This window comes from Rattus norvegicus, chromosome 9, assembly GCF_036323735.1.
Source record: "Rattus norvegicus strain BN/NHsdMcwi chromosome 9, GRCr8, whole genome shotgun sequence".
In the NCBI taxonomy this organism is placed as follows: Eukaryota; Metazoa; Chordata; class Mammalia; order Rodentia; family Muridae; genus Rattus; species Rattus norvegicus.
Window position 1 is genome coordinate 6905050 of NC_086027.1, and position 23749 is coordinate 6928798.

Below are 23749 nucleotides of genomic sequence, written 5' to 3' on the forward strand. Positions count from 1 at the left end.
GCATCAAAATACAGATAACTCCAGGGCAAACCACAACAGTGGGGAATTCCAGTTCAGGTCTAGTCATTTTCACAGCAAATACTTTACATATGAATCACCCCCTCAAGGTTATTTACCTTTTATGTGAGTACCAGTTCTGGGCTGTGAACTCTGGCTGTCAGAGTTGGCACCAAGTTGCTTTTACAGGCTGAACAATTTTTTGCCCCCTACCTCAACTTTTCATTACACAGACAGTAATTTAAAAAGCTACGTGTAGCCAGGAGTGATGGTACAGGTCTTTAGGGTTTGGGAGGTAGATCTCTGTGAGGGCAGCCGGCTCTACATAGAATTCCAGGATACCCAGGGTTTCAGAGAGACCCTGTCTCAAAACAAAAGAAAAACAAAACAAGCAGCTACCCTAAAGTGGCTACATTTATTAGAAGAAAGGGTCAAATGACAGTGTTTTTCCCATTCTTGATTACAGAATCTAAGCACATAAACTCTTAGACCGAGGTGCTGTGGACAAGTTAACCGCCTGTAACTGTTTAGAGGCTGAGGCACCCCCTTTAACTTAAGAGACTATAAGACTGGTTGCAGGCCTTGGCCTTTCTGTATTGTTCTGAGCTCTACATCTAACCAGAGTCTCCTTGAGACAAGTAAAAATGTCCAAGAGAAAAAGAATCTGTTGACTTTGGAATACTGAAATCAGTCCAAGTTTTTATTTGAGGTATGAGAATTGGTTGAATTTTTTTTTTTTTTTAAGTCTCTTGGAACACTTGTTCAGAACTAGTTCACTTGTCCTGCCTCAGCCTCTGAAAATTTGGAATTATGGATGTGTACCACCCCAGTGACGTCAAGAAGAAAGCATAGTATGATTTTGCATTTGTGTGCAGAGTGTGTGTAGGGTGTATGGTGACAGGAGTAACCAGAATCATTGCCTCTCCTCGAATCTTAGGGCTTCTGATGATAGTACTTACTATGTTTATGTTGGATAAACAGGTAAAGTTGAATTTAGAGTGTAATACTTTCCTATCTTTTAATGAGATTTGTGTCTGGCGTCCATATATGTCTTGTATGTACATACATGCATGTAGTGCCTATGTGGACAAAGGCATCGAATCCCCTGGCACTGGAATTATAGGTGTCCATAAGCTTCTATCTTGGTTCTGGGAATTGAACCTGGATCATCTAGAACAGCCAGTGAGCTCTCTCCAGCCCAGACCTGATGCTTAGTTCTACATGTCTAACTTACCACTTACTACAATCATCCTGAGGACTCTTCTAGCCCCGGTTGGTCCCTTAAGGGTTGCTGTGGGGAAGACCCAGTCAGCCAGCCATCATGGGAAGTAGTATAGTCCGGGAAAGCTAGTGGAAAGGCCTTCATTTGTGCAGCTATGATCCCTGAGTGCAGATCTTCTCAGTGCACCTGCTTTTAGAGATACACACTCTTGGCTCTTAACCCCTTACACATGCTCAATAAGTAAGTCTTATAAATTCATGGTTCCTCAGGGTGAACTATATGTTAGGACATTAATTCACTCCTTTTGGCCAGATCTTAAAGGCTGAATCAGGCCAACCCTTCCTGCAGCTCTCTGGGACAAAGTTAAGAAGCAGTCTCCCTTGTGATTTCAAAACTGTCATTTAAAAAGATTTATTATATACACTGTAGCTGTCTTCAGACACACCAGAAGAGGGCATCAGATATTATTACAGATGGTTGTAAGCCACCATGTGGTTACTGGGATTTGAACTCAGGACCTCTGGAAGAGCAGAGCCATCTCTCCAATCTGACAACTGTTACTTATTTGTCCCCATCACACATCCCCCTTGGTGGCCATCTCACATTCTTCTTCTTGAGGCCTTAAATGGAAGCTGCTCATGCAGAGGCTCTCAACCTGTAAGTTTCGACCCCTCCCCCCTCCAAAGACCACTGGGAAACACAGATGTTTTACATTATGACTCATAACAGCAGCAAAATCACAATTATGAAGTAGCAACAAAAACAGGAGGAACTGTAATGAAGGGTGGCAGCATAAGGAAGGTGAGAACCACTATTCTAGTGGATCAAACTCAGGTCATTAAGCTTGGCAGCAAGCCCCTTCCCCTGCTATACCATCTCACTGACTTAATGCTTTGATAACTTTTGAGAGCTATATCTGACCCAGTATTGGTAACTCTAAAAGAGACGAATGAAAATTTCCTCATGGCCCTTTTTAGTTCATAGATGAGCCCGGTCTGGTCTTTCATTTCATGAAACCATAAAATGTGTATTCTTTGGAATCTGGACCATCCATGGGTAGCAATATTTATCTTTCTTTGAGACAGCGCTGCATTATATGGTATAGGGTGGTCTAAAGCTTAGATCCTCCTGGCTCATGCTTTTGCCTACTGAAATTAAGTCCTGAACCGAATCACCAAGCCTTTTAGTAGCAAGCGCTGTTATTGAGCCACCTCACTGGCCTGAGTCCTACTGCTTACTGTCTCCCACTCCTCTCTACGTCTCAGCTTATTTATAAATTACACATATTCATCTTCATGCTAGTTTTCCTCTTTTGGTATAGTAGTCAGGGTCTCACACATACTCTTTGCTCTATATCTCTGGCAGATACCCCTTATCGATCAATTACTGAAGAGGATTGATGCTGACACCATTGAGTAGCACACCTAATGAATCTTCCTTTAAGCTACAGCTCTCCATCTTTTCTAGAAGTGTAAAGCTGAAATACAATTTAATTCTCTCCATTTGTTTGTTACATGTGTCCCCTTGTAGAATCAGCCCTCTTAATACCTTGTATGTTGTAACAAACTAGAACAGTTAAAGGCCAGCTTTCAAGACTGTTACTAGAGAAGGAACAGAATACCAGGGAATTCTGAGGTAAGCGATCAATGTATAAATATGTCAAATGCTGGAGGACCTGGCTGGACTTCATGAAACACCCTGCTGAGGAGGAGCCTGGTCTTTATAGCAGGCCCTGGAGAACTACAGAATATTTACTGAAGCTGTAACTTTTAAAATAACAAATAACTGGTGTAGGATGATGTCACTATGCAGGTGAAGGCAGGTACACGATAGAACGAGGCCTGTCAATGGACAAGAAGGAAGGATGGGCGGGAGAAAAGTTTGAGAGAGGAGGGACTGGAGCGAGAGGAGGAGGAGAGCGGCCATGAGAACATGGAGGTGGATGTTAAGATTCCTCTCTGCACATTTACAAGCTGTTATGAATATTCTTAACAGATGGATGTGTACAGGGCTTTGTATGTCTAGGTGGACAATTATATCTTATTAATTAGATCAGAGGTTATTGTGTTGTGTGTTCTTTCATGTGGTGATTTAGTTGAATTCAAGAGAGTGTATGGTGGATGGAGACACTGGGCCTCCACAGAATTGGGATGTGTATATCTGGCATAGTGGCAACCTGTCTTGGAAACTAGCAGGGTAGAGAGATTGTTGCCAGGCTCAGAGAGTAGCCATCGGCAGTGTGATATGGGATGGAGCAAAGTGGGTGAGACACTTTGCTGACTGAGATGAAAATATCAGACAGATGTCACAGGGCACTATAGGGCCAGATCTAGTGTGGGATAAAAGAAAGCCATTTTTTATAATTTTACAGCAACAAAGTGGCAACCGACTATTTCTCAAAAGTGGTCATTAAGTCTGGTTTATTTATATAATATTATACAACAACAGAAATAACTTTATCTAACAACCAGGGAGGTCTCGAACTCTTAAGTCCATCATAAATGGTATGTACAACATATATAATACAATACATATTTTATAAAAATGTTGACACAAACTCCTTAATAGCCCATGAGTAAGCACTACAGCAAGAATAGGAAAAGGCGAAGAAAACTAAAGGTCTAGCACCAGCTTTAAATAGACATAGCCTATCTCTACATAGGCTTCACTAAGGTAATCACAGCTACATGAGGACAACTGAGACTGAGACTGGACTTTTAATTGCATTTATTTTTAGCTAAAATGGTTGCTTTCAAGGTACCATGACATTAGAAAATGATAAATGTAGTGGCTGACGACTGCTATGACTACTCCTATCACACACAGGGTTGTGGGTCCTATCCTCAGCACTATAAAAACCAGCAGCTAAAAGGCTGTGATGGGTGAGAGGGATGCACATGAGTGACAAAGAAAGGACTCTCAGTTTGATGGCAGATGTAGGAAGTAATGCAGATGTGGGGCAAATCTGAGATGAACACCAGATGGCCCTTCTGATAAGTTAGAAAAATCTCCTGTTTGCGGTGGGATTTATCCCTGGGCCTTGCCCATGTGAGGCAAATGTTCTACTACTGAATTAATGAAAATTGAAATGTCTTGATGTTGGCCCTGGAGGCCCAGGTGGGAAAACTTGACGGACAAATCTAATGGGAAAAGAAGGGAACGTTGGCAGGGAAGACAGAAGAGGGTCCAGCTAAGCTGGGAGTGGCAAAGGCCAGAAAGGAAGATAATCACGATTACCTGATTAAGAGCAGAAGCTGGTCATCATAGACTTCATCTTTCTTTAAAAACGGACCAGTTACAATGCTTTAGTTTTAAAGACATACATACACAGGTAGAGATTCACTTTTCTGAACTGGATACTTATATTTTCCCCATAGATCAAAACCAGAAGCCCCCTTTATTTACACATTTACACTGTAGACTGACCACACGAAGCACTAGCCCGAGGTTCATGACATGGTATTATTCTGCTGAGGAATAGCACTGTATTCACAGTTCACAACAGTTACCTTGTTCTGGAACCCAATTCATTCATTCTCTTAATCACAATTCCATATGCATTTTTCCAGGAAGAATCACAATGACAGAAGGGATCCTTACCCACTTATGGTATGTCTTACTGTGGTGTTAAGGATTTATGAAGTAGCTACATCATATTTAAGTTTTCTACTCTGCAAGTCTCCTGCTTAAGGAAAAAATACAGATGCCAGAGAAGTTTTAGATGTTGGTAGTAATCCATACAAAGTCTAGGTCCAAGGGACACTCCTGACCCAAAGCCTGACACGGGATGGCTCTGCCCATTGCGCACTCTCACAACACTCTATTAGGCAAAAGAGAAGGATCACCTCCAACAGTATCCAATGAAAGCAGTTATTGTGTTTACTTTGTTCTTTTACGATGTCTCATTTCCTTTTTCTGCTTGAAAATAGGAGAATTCAAGAAACACAAGTCTGTAAAAGGGTCCCCTCTTCTTAGCTTCCTGTAAGTAAAAAGAGAGAGGGAGGGAGGGAGAGATCGAGATCTTAGGCATGATTATAAATATACGAGTTTGAAGTCAGCACAGGATTATTCTAAGAATATGCCAGTCTTAGTGCTCAGGTATGATCCTCTCATGACTAAAGCTCTGCCTTTAGTCCTCCCACGAGAGTCATTAAGGATGAGTCCACACAATACTACTTACGAATTGAGTGTCGGCTCTTTATAGCTTATGATGGTGGTACACCTGCGCAGAGACACTGCTGGGCTGTCTTCATGCCGTTTTGGAGCCAGAGAAAGCTTCCTGCTTTTCACTATTGGACGCCGCAAGCTATTGGTGACATCCTTAAGGCCTCGGTGAGGTGACTCTTGAGTCTCAGGTGGGGTACCTATGATACAGTATTTATTGAATATGAACCAGTGGATAAAAACCACGGAAATAAGGCTGTGGTCAATTACACATTGTAAACACATACAATACCTGGCACTCCATGATCACTGATTAAAAATCTTTCTATTGCTTTTTCTTTTAATCCAGGTAGTGTAGAAACTATGATATACATAAAGCAACGCTAGCTACAACAGGCTGTTTTACTAAAACTCAACTTTCTTCCCCAAAAGCTTAGATGTTAGGAGTTGGTTTAAAGCATGACATGGCATTTTAGTCACACTTTAATACTTAGAATCATCAAGGCACCAGTCTCATTCAACACTAAAGTTTATAACACTGCTGGAGGTCCACTGATCACAAAGGTCCTTCAATTCATTCCATTAAATACACAAGAACTCTCAATCAGTCCACAAAGACCAGGTTAAAGTGTATTCCTAGTGGTGCTAATGTTAACAAAAATTCAGATGTCTCTTCCACCATAAACATCTGGGTCCTTCTATCCCTGAGATCAAGAGGTCTCTCCCACCATAAACATCAAATTCCGTCCATTTTTGAGATCTACGAGGCTTTCCTACAATAAACATCCAGGTTCCGCTATCCCTGACATCTAGTTGCTTCTTAAATCATGAACATCAAGGCCCCTGTCTCAGAGCTACATCTATATTGGGAGGTAGGTGCCCTATGCACAGTGAGAACACTGTAAGAAAATCTCCAATGGGATAAAAAAGAAAGCCCTGGAAAACTAAATTATAACTCTGAGATGATTTTAAGCTAAGCAGCCACAAAGTATCTAGGGTTCAGTCCCCATAAATATATGCGACTCCAGTCTTAATTGTGTAGAGTACCTTCAAACAACAGGATTAGACCAACTGCTGGATTCTAGATATTTATAACCATGGGGAAACTTGTAAAGCTACCTAAATTCTAATTCAAGAGATACGATAGAACCTATATTTATGGTTGCTTTCAGGTAATGCTGGAAGTCTGGGGTCAAACTACTTCAGTATTTGTTTTGTTCTTTTCAAAACTTCTTATTTTCAAAAGAATACAAAAGGTAACAGTAGTTCAATGAAGGCCTATGTTACTCAACTTCAATAATTATCGTTTGCCAATTCAGTTCAATTTATTCTATCATCATAGTATTTTTATTTAAAGCAGAGCAAACATATTTATTAAGAAAAAGAGAAACAGCCACTGAAAGTGGAAGGAATACCCAGGATGTATTGTTTATAAAACAGAGTCTTGCAAGCTACACTGTCCAGCTGTTCAACTGGGGAAGTTGATTCATTGTTTCAGGTTTAACATCCCTGCTAAGCAGACTGGGCAGGTTGACTGAGCTGTTACACTGTGACAACATTTGGGAGGTGATAGGACTCCACAGCCTGGAGCTATTGCTACAGGAATCAAAATTCCCAAAGGAGAGTCTTTGTGAGTAGGTGCCGGCCACTTTGATAATAGAAAAGGAAGAATGTCTCAGCCAAAGCTTTCAGCAGTCAGATGACACAAGAACTCCTTGCTCTCAGAAGCTCACCATCAACGAGGAAAAACAAGTTATGGTTCCTGTTAAATATAAGTTCCTGTTAAATATAAGTTCATTAAAATGGAGTTTGTTTTTCATTTTCCAGATGATCATGAGTACAAAGGTCTTTTAATTCAAACCAACCACAACAACCCTGTCGTCTCCTCACACTACTCAGAAGTTTCCTTTTCTGATAGGCATCTGTCTGGGAAGTAACACTGTAAGATTCACATTTGTCTGAAGTAGGTTGGAACAACACAGCCGTGTTTCCATTTTCCACCCCCTACTGTTTAATCAGGCTGTAACTTCCCCAACAGAAAGACAGATGGGAAGTCTCTTAACTTCCTCCAGAGTCACAGATGGTAGGTACAGCATCTACGATCACATCCCCATGAGGGACAACTATTTAGCAGCGACACTGAAAACAAGGCAGAAAGCAGTGTGCTTACCAGTGGGAGCTGTGGGTGGCAGCACCTCCTCCACCGCTTTCTCGTCTGGGTAGGTAGAGCCTCTTTTAGAGCGAGGCCTGGTAACTGGTTCCTCTGACCCTGTGTAGTCTTGCAAGCGCTTGTAAGGAGGCAGATAGGGGTCGTCGTCGTCAGACTCGCCCTCAGAGGTACTGCATGCACTCACTTCTGAGTTGATGCTGTCGGTTTCTCTATTGGAGCCATCCTTCATTTTTTGTCGGAAAGGGGTGTGGTGAACACGTTCTTTTAGATTAAAATCGTAAGCATCACTGGAACCAACACACCCATCCAGTGAATTCCGGGGTAAAGCCCGCTTTTCTTTGCCTCTGCTGCCCTTACTCCTCAATGAGAAGTTTGACTTGCATCTCTGGTTGGTTCTTCTATGCTCTGCTCTTCTTTTTTGTGCTCGTTTATGCTTGATCTCTTTTTGTTCAGGTTTAGATGATGAAATGGCTTCTTGTGTTTTAGTAATCTTTGCTGGGCTAATCAGTCTAGGGCATAAGTTAATTTGCTCTTTGTTCCACAGATAAACATTTTGTTCTATGTTGTCAAGTCTATGCAGGGTTACAGTTAGGTCTTTACATCTACTTCTTTTAACCTCCAAGGACGGCTCCTCTCTTGAACTGGCTTTACTTACATTACTAAAGTCTCTCCTTAAGTGCTGACGGGAAGATACAGTTCTAGGTAAGACTTCATCAGTAGAGTTGACTTTATCCGAATCAAAATCACAACCCAGTGTCTCTGGTGTAACAGTAGGACTTGCTTCTGAACAGTTAAAACACAAATCAGAAAAACAATGTTATGCTTCAGGAATCTGCATTCTAAGAATATTAGAATTCAAAGTTGCAGCAGTCACTCAATGGTTTCTCTGTACTTACTAAAAGTAAAGAAAAACCTAGACGGCTCAATATCACCATCTATCTATTCCTCACTGAACAACCGACAGCTTCCATCAGCATTTACAAACACCATTGGAATGAAAACCCAGAGGCATGGAGCTTGTACTTGGGAGACAGATGCGATCAAATGAGGTCCAACTTGGGCTACACAGCTCTAGGACTGCCTGGGCCACAGAATAAGACACTATCTCAAAATAAGAACTGAAGTCCGGTGCCAGCCTTTATCATCAACATTTTGAGTTCAAGGCCAGGTCTACATAGTGAGACCCTGTCTCAAAAGAACAAAACAATGCCCTCAACATAAGCAAATATACTCGTTATGCATACATTTTAAGAGGGGTTTTATGTGCTTCTGGTTCAAAGGTTTAAAGAAGCCACCTTTCTGTTTAGTCTGTGAACACAGAAAACTTCAAAAGCCTCAAGTAGGAAAATATATGGGAGCTAAATTAGTTTTTCAAAATGACCAAGATTAGGATAATTGTTAATTAGGCCTTTCAGATTAATATAATCAGTATTTATAGGAACAGCAGGGTTTTCATCTGGCTTAGATTATTCAAGTTTCATCCATGCTGGGAAGCTTAGTACAAAGTGGTGTCCTCTGCATTCCTTCTGGTGAGGTGTTTTATTTCTCTGAGGCCACAGAAAGTGGATTATATCTCTAGACTGCAAAAGGGCTAACTAAGTCAATGTATATCTAATGGTACAGCAGATAACAGCTGGTTACAGCTGCAGATGCATCCACAGTTTCTCCGTACAGACTTGGTCCAACGAATAGACGTGTTGGTGTGGTTTTTCATTACAGGGTCTCAACTGTGTACTCACAAGGTCTAGAACTCTTAAGCCTACTGTTGCACTGTGCTGTATGTTAACTTAACACATGCAAGTCATCTGAGAGGAGGAAGCTACCATTTAAAAAGTGCCTCCACTGGGCTGGAGAGATGGCTCAGCAGTTAAGAGCACCAACTGTTCTTCTAGAGATCCTGAATTCAAATCCTAGCAAACTCATGGTGCCTCACAACCATCTGTAACGAGATCTGATGCCCTCTTCTGGTGTGTCTGAGGACAGTGACAGTGTTCTAATATAGAATAAATAAAAAAAATCTTAAAAAAAAATGCCTCCATAAGATCCAGTGTAGGTGAGCCTGTGGGGTGTTTTCTTAATTAGTGACTGATGTGGAAGGACCCAGTCCACTGTGCACGGTGTCATCGTGAGGCTGGCGGTCCTGGGTTCTTTAAGAAAGCAGGCTAAGCAAGCGACGAAGAGCAAGCCAGTAAATAACACTCCCCCAGTAGCTCCTACTTCTTAAATTCCTGCCGTGTTTGACTTCCTGATTTGATGATGAACTGTTAGATGGAACTGTGAGTGGGAAAGAACAATGAAAAACCCTTACCACATTGCTTTTGGTCATGGTGTTTCATCACGGCAACAGTAACTAAGGCACCCACCTTCCTGAGTTCTGGGATTAGGGGTACAGGCCACTACTCATGCTTTGCATGGATTATTTTAATCTCATGCATAACCTCTACCTAAGATAAAGTTACTTTGAGCAGAATAACAGGAAAGCAGACTTAAAAAATAAAAAGAAGGAAATGGAAAACTTCATTAGGTTACTTGTCCACAGCGATCAGTATTTTTAGACATTCTACCCGACGTACCTGTGGTTTGGAAGGGACAGTCAGTTTCTTCAAGAGCAGTTTGCCTTAAAGAATAACAATGAAAAACAGGAATCTTAGCAATTATGTCAAAAGAAATTTAGCCTTTTCCCAGGCTACTGTATCATTTCACAATTCTAGTCCAAATCACCACATCCTGTTCCTTCCCTATCACAGAACACCCAAACACACTGACGCTGCTTACATGAGGCCTGGAATTTTTCTCTTTTGACTAGTATCAACTCTCACTGGAAGAAACAAAACCAAGGTAGACAGCTCCTTCTGAAAGAGTGACATAGTTCAGCCTCACGGCACAGTAGGAACAGTCACTGAGTTCTTCAGGACCTGGCATCACCTGCAGGGCTATCTTTGGTATATGCTTTAATAGTGTCAACTACGGACTCTTCTCAAACTGTTTGGTTTCCTCTGTTTCCTTTAAAATTTCCACGCTTTTGCTTCATGAACCAATTTTCCACTTAAAACCCGTTACTGATGATTTGTAATCTTATACTTTGTAAAAATTTCCATTTTATAAAAAGTAAAATATAGATTTGGTAATAAAGTAGTGGGAACTTCTAATTATTTAGAAATCTAATAAAAATCTGATTACCTCGTTTCATCTAACTTCATTTGTCAGATCTTAAAATCCGGCAGTTTAAAAAAAGACTAAAGCTTATTAACAGTGACCTGTGGTGCTAGAAATGGTATTTGTGGCTTCTTCTGTAAGAAAGGTCCAGACTTTACGGGGCAATCTGCCAAGATCTAGAAGCACTGTCTATCCTCACAGTTCGAGAGGGAGTGGCTCCTGGCACAGTGGTACAGGCCAGGGGGCCAACATGCACAGCTCATGGGCAGCCCCAGCTCAGTGGCAGCACTGCCAAGGTTGAGGCCTACACAGAGTGAAGCCATATTCTATAGCTTTCCTAGTTTTTGTTGTTGTTTGTTTCAAGTCAAAGTTCTGTAGCCCAGTTTTGTATCTTTGAATGTCCTCCTGCATCAGTCTCCTAAACACTGGGATTACAAACACAGTGTGATGTTCTCTATTTTATCTAAAGTATTGGATCTGTAGGTATATTTTTTAGTCAAAATCACTGAGTGGTCTAATTAAGAGCTGGATACCTCATGCCAGCAAAGAGAAAAAGAAGTTTTCTCCAATGAACCTTCACTAGGTATATTAACTACACCCCAGGGCAGGCCTCATGCCCAGGAGGATGACAAGTAGAAAATAGACTCAGTAGATTCTTGCCTGTTTGTTCTGATTCTCATTTTTGTGTTTCTTGTTTTTTATTTTTTTCTCTCTCTCGAGAATGAACATAATGTTGGTTGGGCAGAGAGGATCTAGGAGTTGGGGGAGGAATAAATGATCAAAATACATTATATGAAAAAAATGTTTGATAAAAAGAGATAGGTAATTTCATATATATATATATATATATATATATAATTTAATCTCCATAGTCCATGAAAGAACATAAAATATAAGTAATCAAAGAGAAGAGATCAGCATATGAATCTGGAAAAATAGAACTTACAAGGAGAGGTGTTAAGGTGTGGTATTTCACTGTATTTTTTCCTGCTAAATTGGACAGTTTTTAGGATTGGAAAAATAACCTTTTTAACAATGACTCCTAAAATAAAAATATGACATACAGAAAAACTCGACTGAAAGAAAACAGTTGAAAGCCTTGGGAAATTTCTAACTCTTAGTTGTTAAAGGAACTAAACAAAAGAAAAAGACAGCTCTAATTTTCTATATAAAATAGTATTTTAGTATCAAAAGTATACGCCTAGTAGAAAAAGCTTCAGATTATAGACACAAATAATGACAAATCCTTTTACAAATGGATCAGATTAATAGAAACAATAATGAACTTGGCACTAACTGTAAGGTCTTCACAGACAAGTCCCTGGTCGAATTGTCAAAGTCCCTGGTCATATTTTCACTGCTGGAGACCACTTCTGAGGGACGTTCTTTCCAGTTCTGCTAATATATTAAAAGAGAAACAAACAAAAATTCCTCACCATCATAAGTATATACTGCTATGAAGTATTCATATGCATTCTGCATTGTGAATGTCTTGTTGAATGAACAAATGCATTTGATGACAGTCTACAGCACTGTCATGTAATTTTAGGAACTAAAATTCTAACGGCTGAAACATCACACACTGCCTCTTACAAGTTATATTCTAGTCTATGTTATACCCTGCCTCTTAAAGCTTGCATTTCAGTGTACACCACACTCTGCTTCTTTTTTTTTTTTTTTCCGGAGCTGGGGACCGAATCCAGGGCCTTTCGTTTGCTAGGCAAGCGCTCTACCACTGAGCTAAATCCCCAACCCCCACACCCTGCTTCTTAAAGGCGTACATTCCAGTGTATAAAAAGAAAATTTAAAAACAAATCAGCAAGATAGGTCACGAGTAAGATCACTTGACATGCAAACCTAATGAGATCTGTGGAACCCAGCACAGAAGGAAGTTGTCTTCTGACCTTCCCATGCACACTGTGGCACATGTGCCTCTCGTCCCAAATGAAGAGATACATGTCAGACTTTTTCACAGGGAAAAGTGCTATGAAGGCAACAAGAGAGGGATCGAGAGCAACTAAAGTAGAGAGCTCTATTACATAGGGATGCTGACCTAAAATATGAGAACTAATCAGCTGTTGAAGAGCAGGAGGAAGAGAAAGCAGTGAAGCAGGAAAAGGCCTGGTAAGAAAATAGGTCGGTGTGGCTGAAACACAGAAACTGAGATCGAACGGTGGGAGATGTGCATCTAGCAGCCAGCCAGCAAAGAGCCCTCAGAGCTCTGAGTGTGATAGGAAGGGTAGATCAGTCTGGCTTACATGAAGCATGGCTCAGAAGGGACCCAGAGTGGAATGAGTGACGAATCATCACAGCAAATGGAGACGGGAGGCGAGGTAGAACTGGAACTGGCCTCTAGTGGTAAAGCCTGAGGAATGGCTCCATTAATAAGACATGCACAACCCAAGGGGTCTGTGGCAGAGTCAGAGTTAAGCAACTTGCTAAGGGGTTTCTGACAAGAGTCCCATCCTTCTCAACACTTAGTAGATGAGAATACGGGAAAACCTGCAAGCGTTGGATGTGGATGGAGTGATGACGGTCAGCATGAGTGGGCAGGCTACTTCATTGAGGTGAGGAGCAGCTGAGGAGGAAGAACTGGGCACAGCCTCATTTTAGCCTCTGTTGCTGAGGGGGAAGAAAATCAGGGTAAGGCTAGCTGGGCTGCAGACTGAGTTCTGGGCTGGCCTACGCTATATAGAGAGAGCATGTTTCCACAACCAACCATACAGGGAGAAAGGCAGAAGTGCACAGCACACTTGAGGACTGGAAAGCGGAGTTGTGCTTTGTATAAAGTCTGTTCGAGATGTTTTTAAAATCAAGTAGTAGCTCTGAGTGTGTACATCTGCATCTGAGCTTAGGCTTTGATAGATGCATTCGGTTAACCTCGAGAAGTCAATGATATAACCATGGTAGGAGCTAATGTATTTGGGCAACAAACATTTATAAATAAGGAAGCTGCCAACACAGGAAACTAACAAAGAACAGCAAGAATGTAGGAAGAAAACTCAGGACAAGTCTGATGGCCAGAACTGGACCAATATTTTTAAATAGAGAGGCTGCATATCACTACAAGGTTTAGAAACAAGGGCAAGCCAAACTTGGCAGCATGCAAGTTTTGCTAATCTTGACACATAGAAACAAAGTATAGTAAGGACAGAAGCTATGTACATGGTTTAAATGAGACAGGGCTTTACTATACAAGCCTGGCTGGCCTAAAACTAAACTCTCTATGTAGACCAGGCTGGCCTTGGCACTCACAGAGCTCTGAATGCCTCTGTTTCTACAGTGCAGGGATTAAAGGTGTGAACACCATGCTTGTCCCCCTTTCTCTTTCCCCATTTTTCTTTTTAAAGTTTTGCTGTGAGGGAGAAACAAAGAAAAAAATGGATGGAAACCTGACCAAGAGTTTCTACAGACACTACACCTCTTAAATATAATACAAATATATCACATATAAAATATAAAGATTTACTATGAACAATACTATTTACTATGAATCAATGATAACCTGGTCAAGGAAGAAATAAAGAAAGAAATTAAAGACTTCTTAGAATTTAATGAAAATGAAGGTACAACACACCCAAACTTATGGGACACAATGAAAGCTGTGCTAAGAGGAAACTCATAGCTCTGAGTGCTTGCAGAAAGAAACAGAAGAAAGCATATATTTGCAGCTTGACAGCACACCGAAAAGCTCTAGAACAAAAAGAAGCAAGGAGGAGTAGAAGGCAGGAAATAATCAAACTCAGAGCTGAAATCAACCAAGTAGAAACAAAAAGAACCATACAAAGAATCAACAGAACCAAAAGTTGGTTCTTTGAGAAAATCAACAAGATAGATAAATCCTTAGCCAGACTAACAAGAGGACACAGAGAGTGTTTCCAAATTAACAAAATCAGAAATGAAAAGGGAGACATAACTACAGAATCAGAGGAAATTAAAAAAATCATCAGATCCTACTGCAAAAGTCTATATTCAACAAAACTTGAAAATCTGCAGGAAATTGACAATTTCCTAGACAGATATTAGATACCGAAGTTAAATCAGGAACAGATAAACTATTTAAACAACCCCATAACTCCTAAAGAAATAGAAGCAGTCATTAAAGGTCTCCCAACCAAAAAGTGCCCAGGTCCAGATAGGTTCAGTGAATTCTATCAGACCTTCATAGAAGACCTCATACCAATACTATCCAAACTATTCCACAAAATTGAAACAGACGGAGTGCTACCGAATTCCTTCTATGAAGCCACAATTACTCTTATACCTAAACCACACAAAGACCCAACAAAGAAAGAGAACTTCAGACCAATTTCCCTTATGAATATCGATGCAAAAATACTCAAATTCTGGCAAACCGAATCCAAGAGCACATCAAAACCTTCATCCACCATGATCAAGTAGGCTTCATCCCAGGCATGCAGGGATGGTTTAATATACGGAAAACCATCAACATGATCCATTATATAAACAAACTGAAAGAACAAAACCACATGATCATTTCATTAGATGCTGAGAAAGCATTTGACAAAATTCAACACCCCTTCATGATAAAAGTCCTGGAAAGAATAGGAATTCAAGGCCCATACCTAAACATAGTAAAAACAGGACCCCTGTTGAGGGAATCTTAGAAAGGACTGAAAGAGCTTGAAGGGGCTTCGAGACCCCATATGAACAACAGTGCCAACCAACCAGAGCTTCCAGGGACTAAGCCACTACCCAAAGACTATACATGGGCTCCAACTGCATAGGTAGCCATGAATAGCCTAGTAAGGGCACCAGTGGAAGGGGAAGCCCTTGTTCTGCCAAGACTGAACCCCCAGTGAACGTGATTGTTGGGGGGACAGCGGTAATGGGGGATGATGGGGAGGGGAACACCCATATAGAAGGGGAGGGGGATGTTAGTTAGGGGGATGTTGGCCCGGAAACCAGGAAGGGGAATAACAATTGAAATGTAAATAAGAGGGGGCTGGAGAGATGGCTTAGTGGTTAAGAGCACCTGACTACTCTTCCAGAGGTCCTGAGTTCAATTCCCAGCAACCACATGGTGGCTCACAACCATCTGTAAAGAGATCCGATGCCCTCTTCTGGTGTATCTGAAGACAGCTACAGTGTACTTATATATATATAATAAATGAATAAATCTTTAAAAAAAAAAGAAATGTAAATAAGAAATACTCAAGTTAATAAAGATGGGAGAAAAAAAAGATTTACTATAAAACACAGGAACTACTAGAAAATGTTAGTGCAAAAGAAACATGTTTTAAAAACTTCCCTTCTTTGTCTATATATTAAAATATTTACTTATTTGGTAGCAAGGCATGCAGAAGCATGTGTGGATATCAGAGGACAACTATTTTGCGTGTGTGTGTGTGTATGTGTTCTCTCTTTCCCCCACGTTGAATCCCAGTGTCTGGACTTAGTTCATCAGGCTTGCATCAATGGGTGGCAAACACCTTTATCCAATGATGTCTTTGGTTCCAAATCTTCCCTTTTTCCTCTACAATTACTTTTGCAGCACTGGGGATGAATGAACTCAGGCCCTTATGCATTCTAGACAAGCATCCCACCTCTGAGCTGCAGACTCAGCCCAAGGAAACCTTATACTAAAACATCTTAACCTGCTCATTGTGCACTTTAATTAGTACTTAAGATGGTGGAGGCAGGTAGATTCTCTGTGAGTTTGGGGCCAGTGTGGTCTACACAGTGAGTTTGTGTACATATTAAGATGCTGTCAGAAACAAACAAAAAACATTAAGTTCTCAACTACTGAAAAGTCGATCTTGAACCAAAGCACAAGTATAGGATGGTTCAGAACAAGTGATCGCATACATGTCTGACAGGAAAATAAAGCGAAGCTCCTTATTTTAAATGCTAATGTACATCAGCGACTAACCAGTAACAACATACTTAGCTGAAAATCATCAAGAGTCGGCATTAAAGGCACTAGAATAATAGAATTTTCCCCCTACTTTTTTGGGCTTATGTCATTAAGTAGTCACTGAATACTGGTTCTTCTAATTTCAGCAAAACCTCTGGAAAGTAGGGGCTGGAGATAGGGCTCAGCAGTGAAGAGTGTGAACAGCTCTTTGGAAGAACCCAGGTCTGGTTTCCAGCACTTATTTCGAGTGGCCAAAAATGCCTGTTCAGGGAGGATCCAACGTCTCTGGTCTCCACGTGCACATGCATATACTCAAATGCATGTACACACACACACACACACACACACACACACACACACACACGATTAAATATAATGAAATATTTAAAAAAAAAAAATGATTCTCCAAAGAACACTTAGAACACTTTCCACATTGAATAGGTTTATAAAGCTGCACTGCAATGGCACGCTACATAGAAAGTCTTGTAGTGAAAATACCTGGGCACCTTCGTCACGTTGTCGGGAGGTTAGCTTCTCTTTCAGTGTACACAGCTGGCAGGTGAGGTGGTAGCACTCTCTTCTCAGCTGTAGGATGATATCTTGTGCTTCTCTCACTTTGGACTTCTCATTTTCCAAAGCCAAAACTAACAACCTGTTGTTATCTTGGTAATATTTTAGTAGTGTAGAAGTGTTAGCTATAAGATAAAAATGTCAGGTATTAAATCTCAACCTAGAAGGGGAAGCAGGGCTTAGAGACATCTCTCAATGGATAGAAGTGCTTGCTAAGAAATCGATGAGGCCCACAGTTCAAATCCCCTAAAGAGCCAGGTGTGGTCCTGCACACTGGTAACTCTACGTACTGTGGCAGGCGGGAAGGGAAGGTGTTGAACGTGTGTGGAGACAGGACAATCTCTGGGGCTCCACTGGCTGACATATTCATGTTCAGCGAGAGACCCTTTGCAGGGGAACAGGGCAGAGATTCTCCAGAACTTCTGCTGCAGCAACACCCCACCCCACACACAGAGAAGACTGCACACTACACATACAAATGCCACACTTACAAAGTAAGAAAGCTACAAGAAGACAACACAAAAATCTTACTGGATACTTGGCACGGTGCAACAATAAAGGACTTGCGTTTGCCAACCTCCGCCAGGTTTTTATTCCTTTTTTCTTTCATTCGCTTCTTAATGTCTTCAAGAGTATCTTGAAAGGACCTTTTCTGACACCTTTCCTTAACCATCTTTGTCTTTGAATTAAAAAGAATGAACACTTCTCAGATATTTGCAAACATAAAATTTAAGAAAGAAAACACAGGTTGTTCAAAAGGAAGGGATTACGAAAGACTAAATTGTAAACTTACTTCAAAAGCAGTAATTTTGATTTTTCAGCTTAGAAATATTAATAGTCAGGTGTTGCAGAATAATCCAAGCTACTAAAAGGCTAAGGCAGGTGGATCATAGACTCAAGCTTGGGCTACATAGTGAAACTCATCTAAAACAAAACAAAAGCGAAAACAAACAAAATGATAGAAAAAGATGTTAGAATCAAGCCATCATAAGAAAAAAATATCCTATAAAATGCCATTCATATTTTTGCCATAATCTTATCTTCTACTATTTCATAGAAAAGTATTAAATAATTCCAGAAAGTATCAATTATTCATCTTATGGTAAATACTCCTTGGAGGTGTACAACATTCTAGGCTCTATGGGAACTTATTATTTGGGGACAGGATATTGTTGTTACTCAGTCTGGTTTTGAACTTAAAAGCTCTGATGTCCTTCCTACCTCAGCCTTCTCAGAAGCTGGGACTACAAATGTATGAGCCATAAACAGGCTTACTTTTCTTACAGTGTTTATAGCCAACCTTTAGTGTTTAGGATTACAGTATTAGTTCAATATATATATATATATATATATATATATATATATATATATATATATATATATATATATGGGTTTCTGTTTGGCAGCTTTTCTCTAGTAATTTTGGGGCTGAGAAAACACGTATTCATGTTAAGAACAATAGTGTGCTTCAAGCAAAATAGACTTCCAGGTCTCAAAATTGTAAACTGTTGCCAACCACGATGTGTGCATATAATTTTCACAAGAACTATCTTGATTCATCTCCTCTTAGTTAAGTATTTTCTTGAATCTTGAGTATTTTCACCAGGACTTATTTTCCTCCACGCATAATGAGGCCTTAAATAGGTACTGTATATCTTATCTAAACCCTTTTATTCTACCAATGTATGTACGATAGATTTGGGGGGGGGGCGTTCAACAGAATAAATGCAACTACTTTTTAAAAGAACGGGTGGGTTGTGTAAGACAGCAAACCTATCACCATCAAGTTTTAGAAGCATGCACTGGAGACCTCTGAGTGACATACAGAAAGAATAACTGATGGAGTTAAAGTTGATTACAGCTTGTGAGCGCGCGCCAGCACAGTGGGATGGAAACCGGGCCTTGCGCCCGCTAGATAATAATGTCAGCAGGCCACATCCCCTCCCCCTGCCCCTATTTGACACTTTAAAAGCAAAGCCATATCTAAAAAGGGTTTGCGACTATGGAGCAAAAGTGGGCTAGAGCAAAAGCACTGTCTATTTCGGGGTGCTCGCTTTCGCGAAAGGAATGCGTCCTCCCGTCGGATACCTCCTTTGTCGCCGCCCGTACCGCTCCGTACCTCGGCCGCTCAAGTCCTACAAGTCGATGCAGCCTCCGGCTCCGCCGCGCAGCCCGCAGCTACCGCCGCCACATTCGAAATCCTGCGTCGGGATTATCCATTGGCTGGCCGGAGGACGTCACGTGACGCTTCGGCCCGCCCTCCTCAGGAAACGCAGCGCCTGGTCCCCGGGGGCGTCACGTGACGTGCCTGCGCACGCGCAGCTGTGGCTGGGGTGGGGCCGAGAGGGGTGGAGTCACGCTGGAATTGAGGCCTTTGTGTGGGGCCCGCCTTCCCGAGGCGTAGTCGCCCAGCCGCCTAGCCGCTTTGAGATTGGGTCCTGTCAGGGTGCATTCCTAACTTCTTGTTAGGCCTTGGGTGTTGATGCAGGCCCAAGGGCCCAGCCCTCAGAAGGCTGAGGCAGGAGAATGACGAGTTCGAGTCAAGCCTCCGAAGGAGCTCGAAAGATCAAAACATCCTAGTGGGTCTGGGCCCTGGGCCGCTCAGCTCTCGTGCTCAAGGGCGCACCCGTGTGGCAAACGTCAACCCAGCATGCCCAGGTCCGCGCTGGGCTCAGGGAAAGGGCAGATGTGAGAGGAAGGTTCAACCCACACAGGCGAGTTCGGCCAGTGGGCCTGATTCAAGGAAGAAACTCCAAGTGAAAGTGACAGCCGGATCCGGTCCTCTGCATTTACTGAAGAAATTCAGTCATTCTAGTGCAGCAGCAATGACTGAATTAGAGGGTTGAGTTGTACAGTAGAGGTTAAGGAATGCCGCTCAGGGCTGGGATCGGTTTTTTAAAGTGCTTTCTGGGGAACAATCTAATCTATCAGTTCCTGAGAATAGTCAAGGAATTGGGTTTAGGCATGATGGGGAAAGTTCAGCAAGGTCACACGTCAGTCATTGTACTTACTGTGTAGTTCTTAGGGCACGCAAAGAAAATGGAAAGGGGGAAGGTGGCAGCAGGGAACCCCACAACAAGAAATTCGAAACCTTGACAGTTGAGTAATTGCTTCATAAGCCATATCCTTGGCAGATGTCTTGAGCAAGAAGGTAGCTAGATATACTTAGTATAACAAAAGTTATAGTTTATTATGCTGAGGGTCATCATATAAGGTGTATACTCTGTCTTGGAACTTACTATATGGCCCAGGGTGGCCTCAAATTGAAACAAATCCACCTTCCTCTGCCTCTTAAATGCTAGATTAAAGATGTGTACCACCATGCCCATCTCTTAAAAGTTTTTTGGTCTGTTTATTTGGCATTCAAAAAAAAATGGGTCAAGGAAGGCTTTTTACACAGTCCGAGCAGACTTCAAACTCGTGATATTGCTGCCTCCACTTCTTTAGTGCTGGCATTATAGTCATGCATCACCATGCATGGCTTACAACATAGTTATTCTAATACTTGGTTTAATTTTTTTTCTTTTGAGATAGTGTCTCTCTGGGTAGCCTTGGCTGTCCTGGAACTTGCTTTATAAACCAGGATGAGCAGAAACTCACAGAGATATGCTTGCTTCTGCCTTCCAAGTGCTGCCATTAAAACTATTTTTTTAAAAGATTCATTCGGGAATGTGGATATGATCCAGATGTTAAAAGCCCTTGTTGCTCTTGCAGAGGACCTGAGTTTAGTTCTGAGCACCCATGTCAGGAAGCTCCAGGTGATCTGATGCCCTCTTCATGGGCACCTGTGTATAACTCTGTGGCATACTCGATCAGACAGATCATACATATATACAAAAATAAGAATAAAAGACCTTTAAAAGATTCTTGAATAGTTACCATGCTGAGCTCTGTGCATTAATTTGAACAGCATACAAATGTTAGAAACCTGGTGACCTCAAGTTTTAAGTAATTTGTCAGAACCAAAATGCAGCAAAGTATCAAAATGTTTTGGTACTCACTTATGTTGGTTCAGTCCTTTCCTTTGCTCAGCAGTCCCAAGCTGTGGAGAACCTACATAAGTGTATACAGTAGACAGACAGGCTGCAGGAAAGTCCTACTTTTCAGATTGCTTGTAGCTTTTGTTTGTGTGTTTTAGAAATGTATGTAAATCATTTGAAACAAACTTACTAAACCTCAGAATCCTTGCTGTATATTTCTATAGTGTGTACAGTGTAGGGTTGAATTCTCAGCCTAGTGCCAAGAATGTAAATATTTCATTGAATTTAATGCCTGTGGGAGTTTGCATATACTTGGGCTATGCGAAGTGGCACCATTCCCTTGATGGAGGGAATGTGTCACTGTTTAGGAAGCTTTGAGGGCTCCTAGGTTCAGTGCCACTGATGACAGTCTCTTTCTGGGTGCCTTCAGATCAAAATGTAGAACTCTCGTCTCCTCCTGAATCATGTCTGTCTGCAGGGTGCCATGCTTCCCACCATGATGATAATGGACTGAACCTCTGAAAGTGTAAGCCAGCTCCAATTAAATGTTGTCCTTTATAAGAGCTGCCTTGGTCATGGTGTCTCTTCACAGAAATGGAAACCCTAACTAAGATGCTGGCTGTGCTGGCGTTTTGTTTGTTTGCTTGCTTATTTTTGAGGGTGTCATTATATATCCCTGGCTGGCCTGCAACTAGCTATGTGGATCAGATTGGCCTGGAACTCATACAGATCCTACTGCCTCTGCCTCCTGAGTGTGCGATTAAAAGAGTGAACCACTATAGTGCATTCCTATTTTGGCATAAATATGAAATCTCCCATGTAGGCTCACACGTTTGTAATGCTGTTTTAGGTGGCTGTAAAGCCTTAGGATGTGAGACATAGCTGGAGGAAGTGGGAGAGTTGTGGATGACTGGTTTGGGCCTGGGCTCTCTATGCTTTCTGATTAGTGTCATGTACAAACATTTACTGCATGCTCCCACTGCTACACATCCGGTTTGTCACCATACCTTTCCTATGATGAACCGATAGCTTCTGAACCATCTTTCCTCCCTAAAGTTGCTTCTGTCATGTATTTCACCACAGCAACATAGAAATCTGTGACACACTGATGGGAGTACGCTCTGCTCTGTGCCAGAGTGTTCTATGGTTAAGTCTATGCTGTTCATTGTTAAGGAACTGGGTGTTTTAGATAAAAGAATGGATGTGTAGTAGGGTCAATATGTCAACTGTGAAACCAGGTACAATCTTCAGCAGGCTGACTTTAGGTCTGTGAACTTACTCAACATGATATAGACATGTTCACACACAAATAGGTGTATTCATGTGCTTATCTAACGTGGACGAGTGTTCATTTGCACGTGTGCATGTGCCTTGTGTCTGGTACCTGTGAAATCAGAAGAAAACGGGAGCCTCTTGGAACTGGATTTATACATGGGGGTGTTGGAAAACTGGAAAACTTAGGTTCTTTGCAAGACAACAAGTGCTCTTTCCATCTTTCTAGACCCAGTAGATTTTTAAAAAAATTTGGTAGTTTTTTTTTTTTCCCAGAGAAATAGGGACAGACAGATAGACGGAGACAGGTGTTGGGAGGATAAAGATGTAGGGAGGATCTGGGAGGAGGTGGGGTAGAGGAAACCATGATTAGAATATATTGTATGAAAAACATTGTTTTAATAAAAATACAAAGGAAAAGTAGACTCCAAAAATTGTGTTTAGGCTTGTTGTTTCATTAACAATGCAGATCATTGGTAATATAAAAATCTACTTTTCTCTATTTGCTTTGGGGTTACATTTTCATATAACACACAATATGCGCTTATCACTTTCACCTCCTCTGTTGCTTTTTTTCTCTCCCTGCCTTCTTGATTTTATCCTTTTCCAATTCTTTTTTTTTTTTTTTTTTTTTTTGGTTCTTTTTTTCGGAGCTGGGGACCGAACCCAGGGCCTTGTGCTTCCTAGGTAAGCGCTCTACCACTGAGCTAAATCCCCAGCCCCCTTTTCCAATTCTTGAATAGTCAGGTTTTTACTTTGATGTTCCCTGTACAACCCTAAATTCCACATAGGAGTAAAAACCCATACAATACTGTCTTTTAGAGTGTGCCATATTTCTTTTAGCATGCTGGTGTCCAGTTCTATCTATTTTCCTGTAGTGACATCACTTTGTTCTTTATAGTTAAATAAATTTCTGTTGTTTCTGTTTGATCTACACACCTATTAATGGACATTGAGCTAAATCCATATGTTGGCCTTTTTAGCATCTAATAGATGATTATGCGATTTTTTTCCAGTTTGCTTATATGGTGGATTACATTAATGGATTTTTGTATATTGAACCAACCCTACATCCCTGAGATGAAACCTACTTGATCAAGGTACATGATGTTTCTGATGTGTTCTTAGAGTTAGTTTGAGAATATTTTATTGAGTATGTTTGCATCAATGTTCATAAGGGAAATTGGTCTGAAATTCTCTTTCTTTGTGTGGTTTAGGTTATCAGGGTGACTGTTACCTCATAGAATGAGTTTGGCAATCTTCCTTCTGGTTCTATTTTGTGGAATAGTTTGAGAAGTATTGGTATTAACTCTTCTTTGAAAGTCTGGTAGAATCCTCTG

The 23749-nt window shown here is 41.2% G+C and overlaps 1 protein-coding gene across 6 annotated transcripts in view; it reads right to left on the reverse strand.

The window, feature by feature from the left end:
* Positions 1-3611: 3611 nt before the first annotated feature.
* Sgo1 (shugoshin 1) overlaps positions 3612-23749 on the reverse strand; it is a 34823-nt gene continuing 14685 nt past the window's right edge. For 2 of the 6 annotated variants that reach the window (XM_063267351.1, XM_063267352.1), the window contains 8 exons: positions 17951-18081; positions 17689-17836; positions 17086-17282; positions 12007-12107; positions 10127-10170; positions 7554-8336; positions 5400-5583; positions 3618-5198 (listed from right to left, as the gene is read on the reverse strand). In XM_063267351.1, coding sequence (XP_063123421.1) covers positions 5099-5198; positions 5400-5583; positions 7554-8336; positions 10127-10170; positions 12007-12107; positions 17086-17282; positions 17689-17830 — 1551 coding nt within the window. In that variant the 5' untranslated portion in view covers positions 17831-17836; positions 17951-18081 and the 3' untranslated portion in view covers positions 3618-5098. Of the gene's footprint in view, positions 5199-5399; positions 5584-7553; positions 8337-10126; positions 10171-12006; positions 12108-17085; positions 17283-17688; positions 17837-17950; positions 18082-19245; positions 19405-23749 lie in introns of those variants that run through there. The other 4 variants (NM_001399344.1, NM_001399345.1, XM_039084402.2 and 1 more) reach the window with 4 other exon arrangements.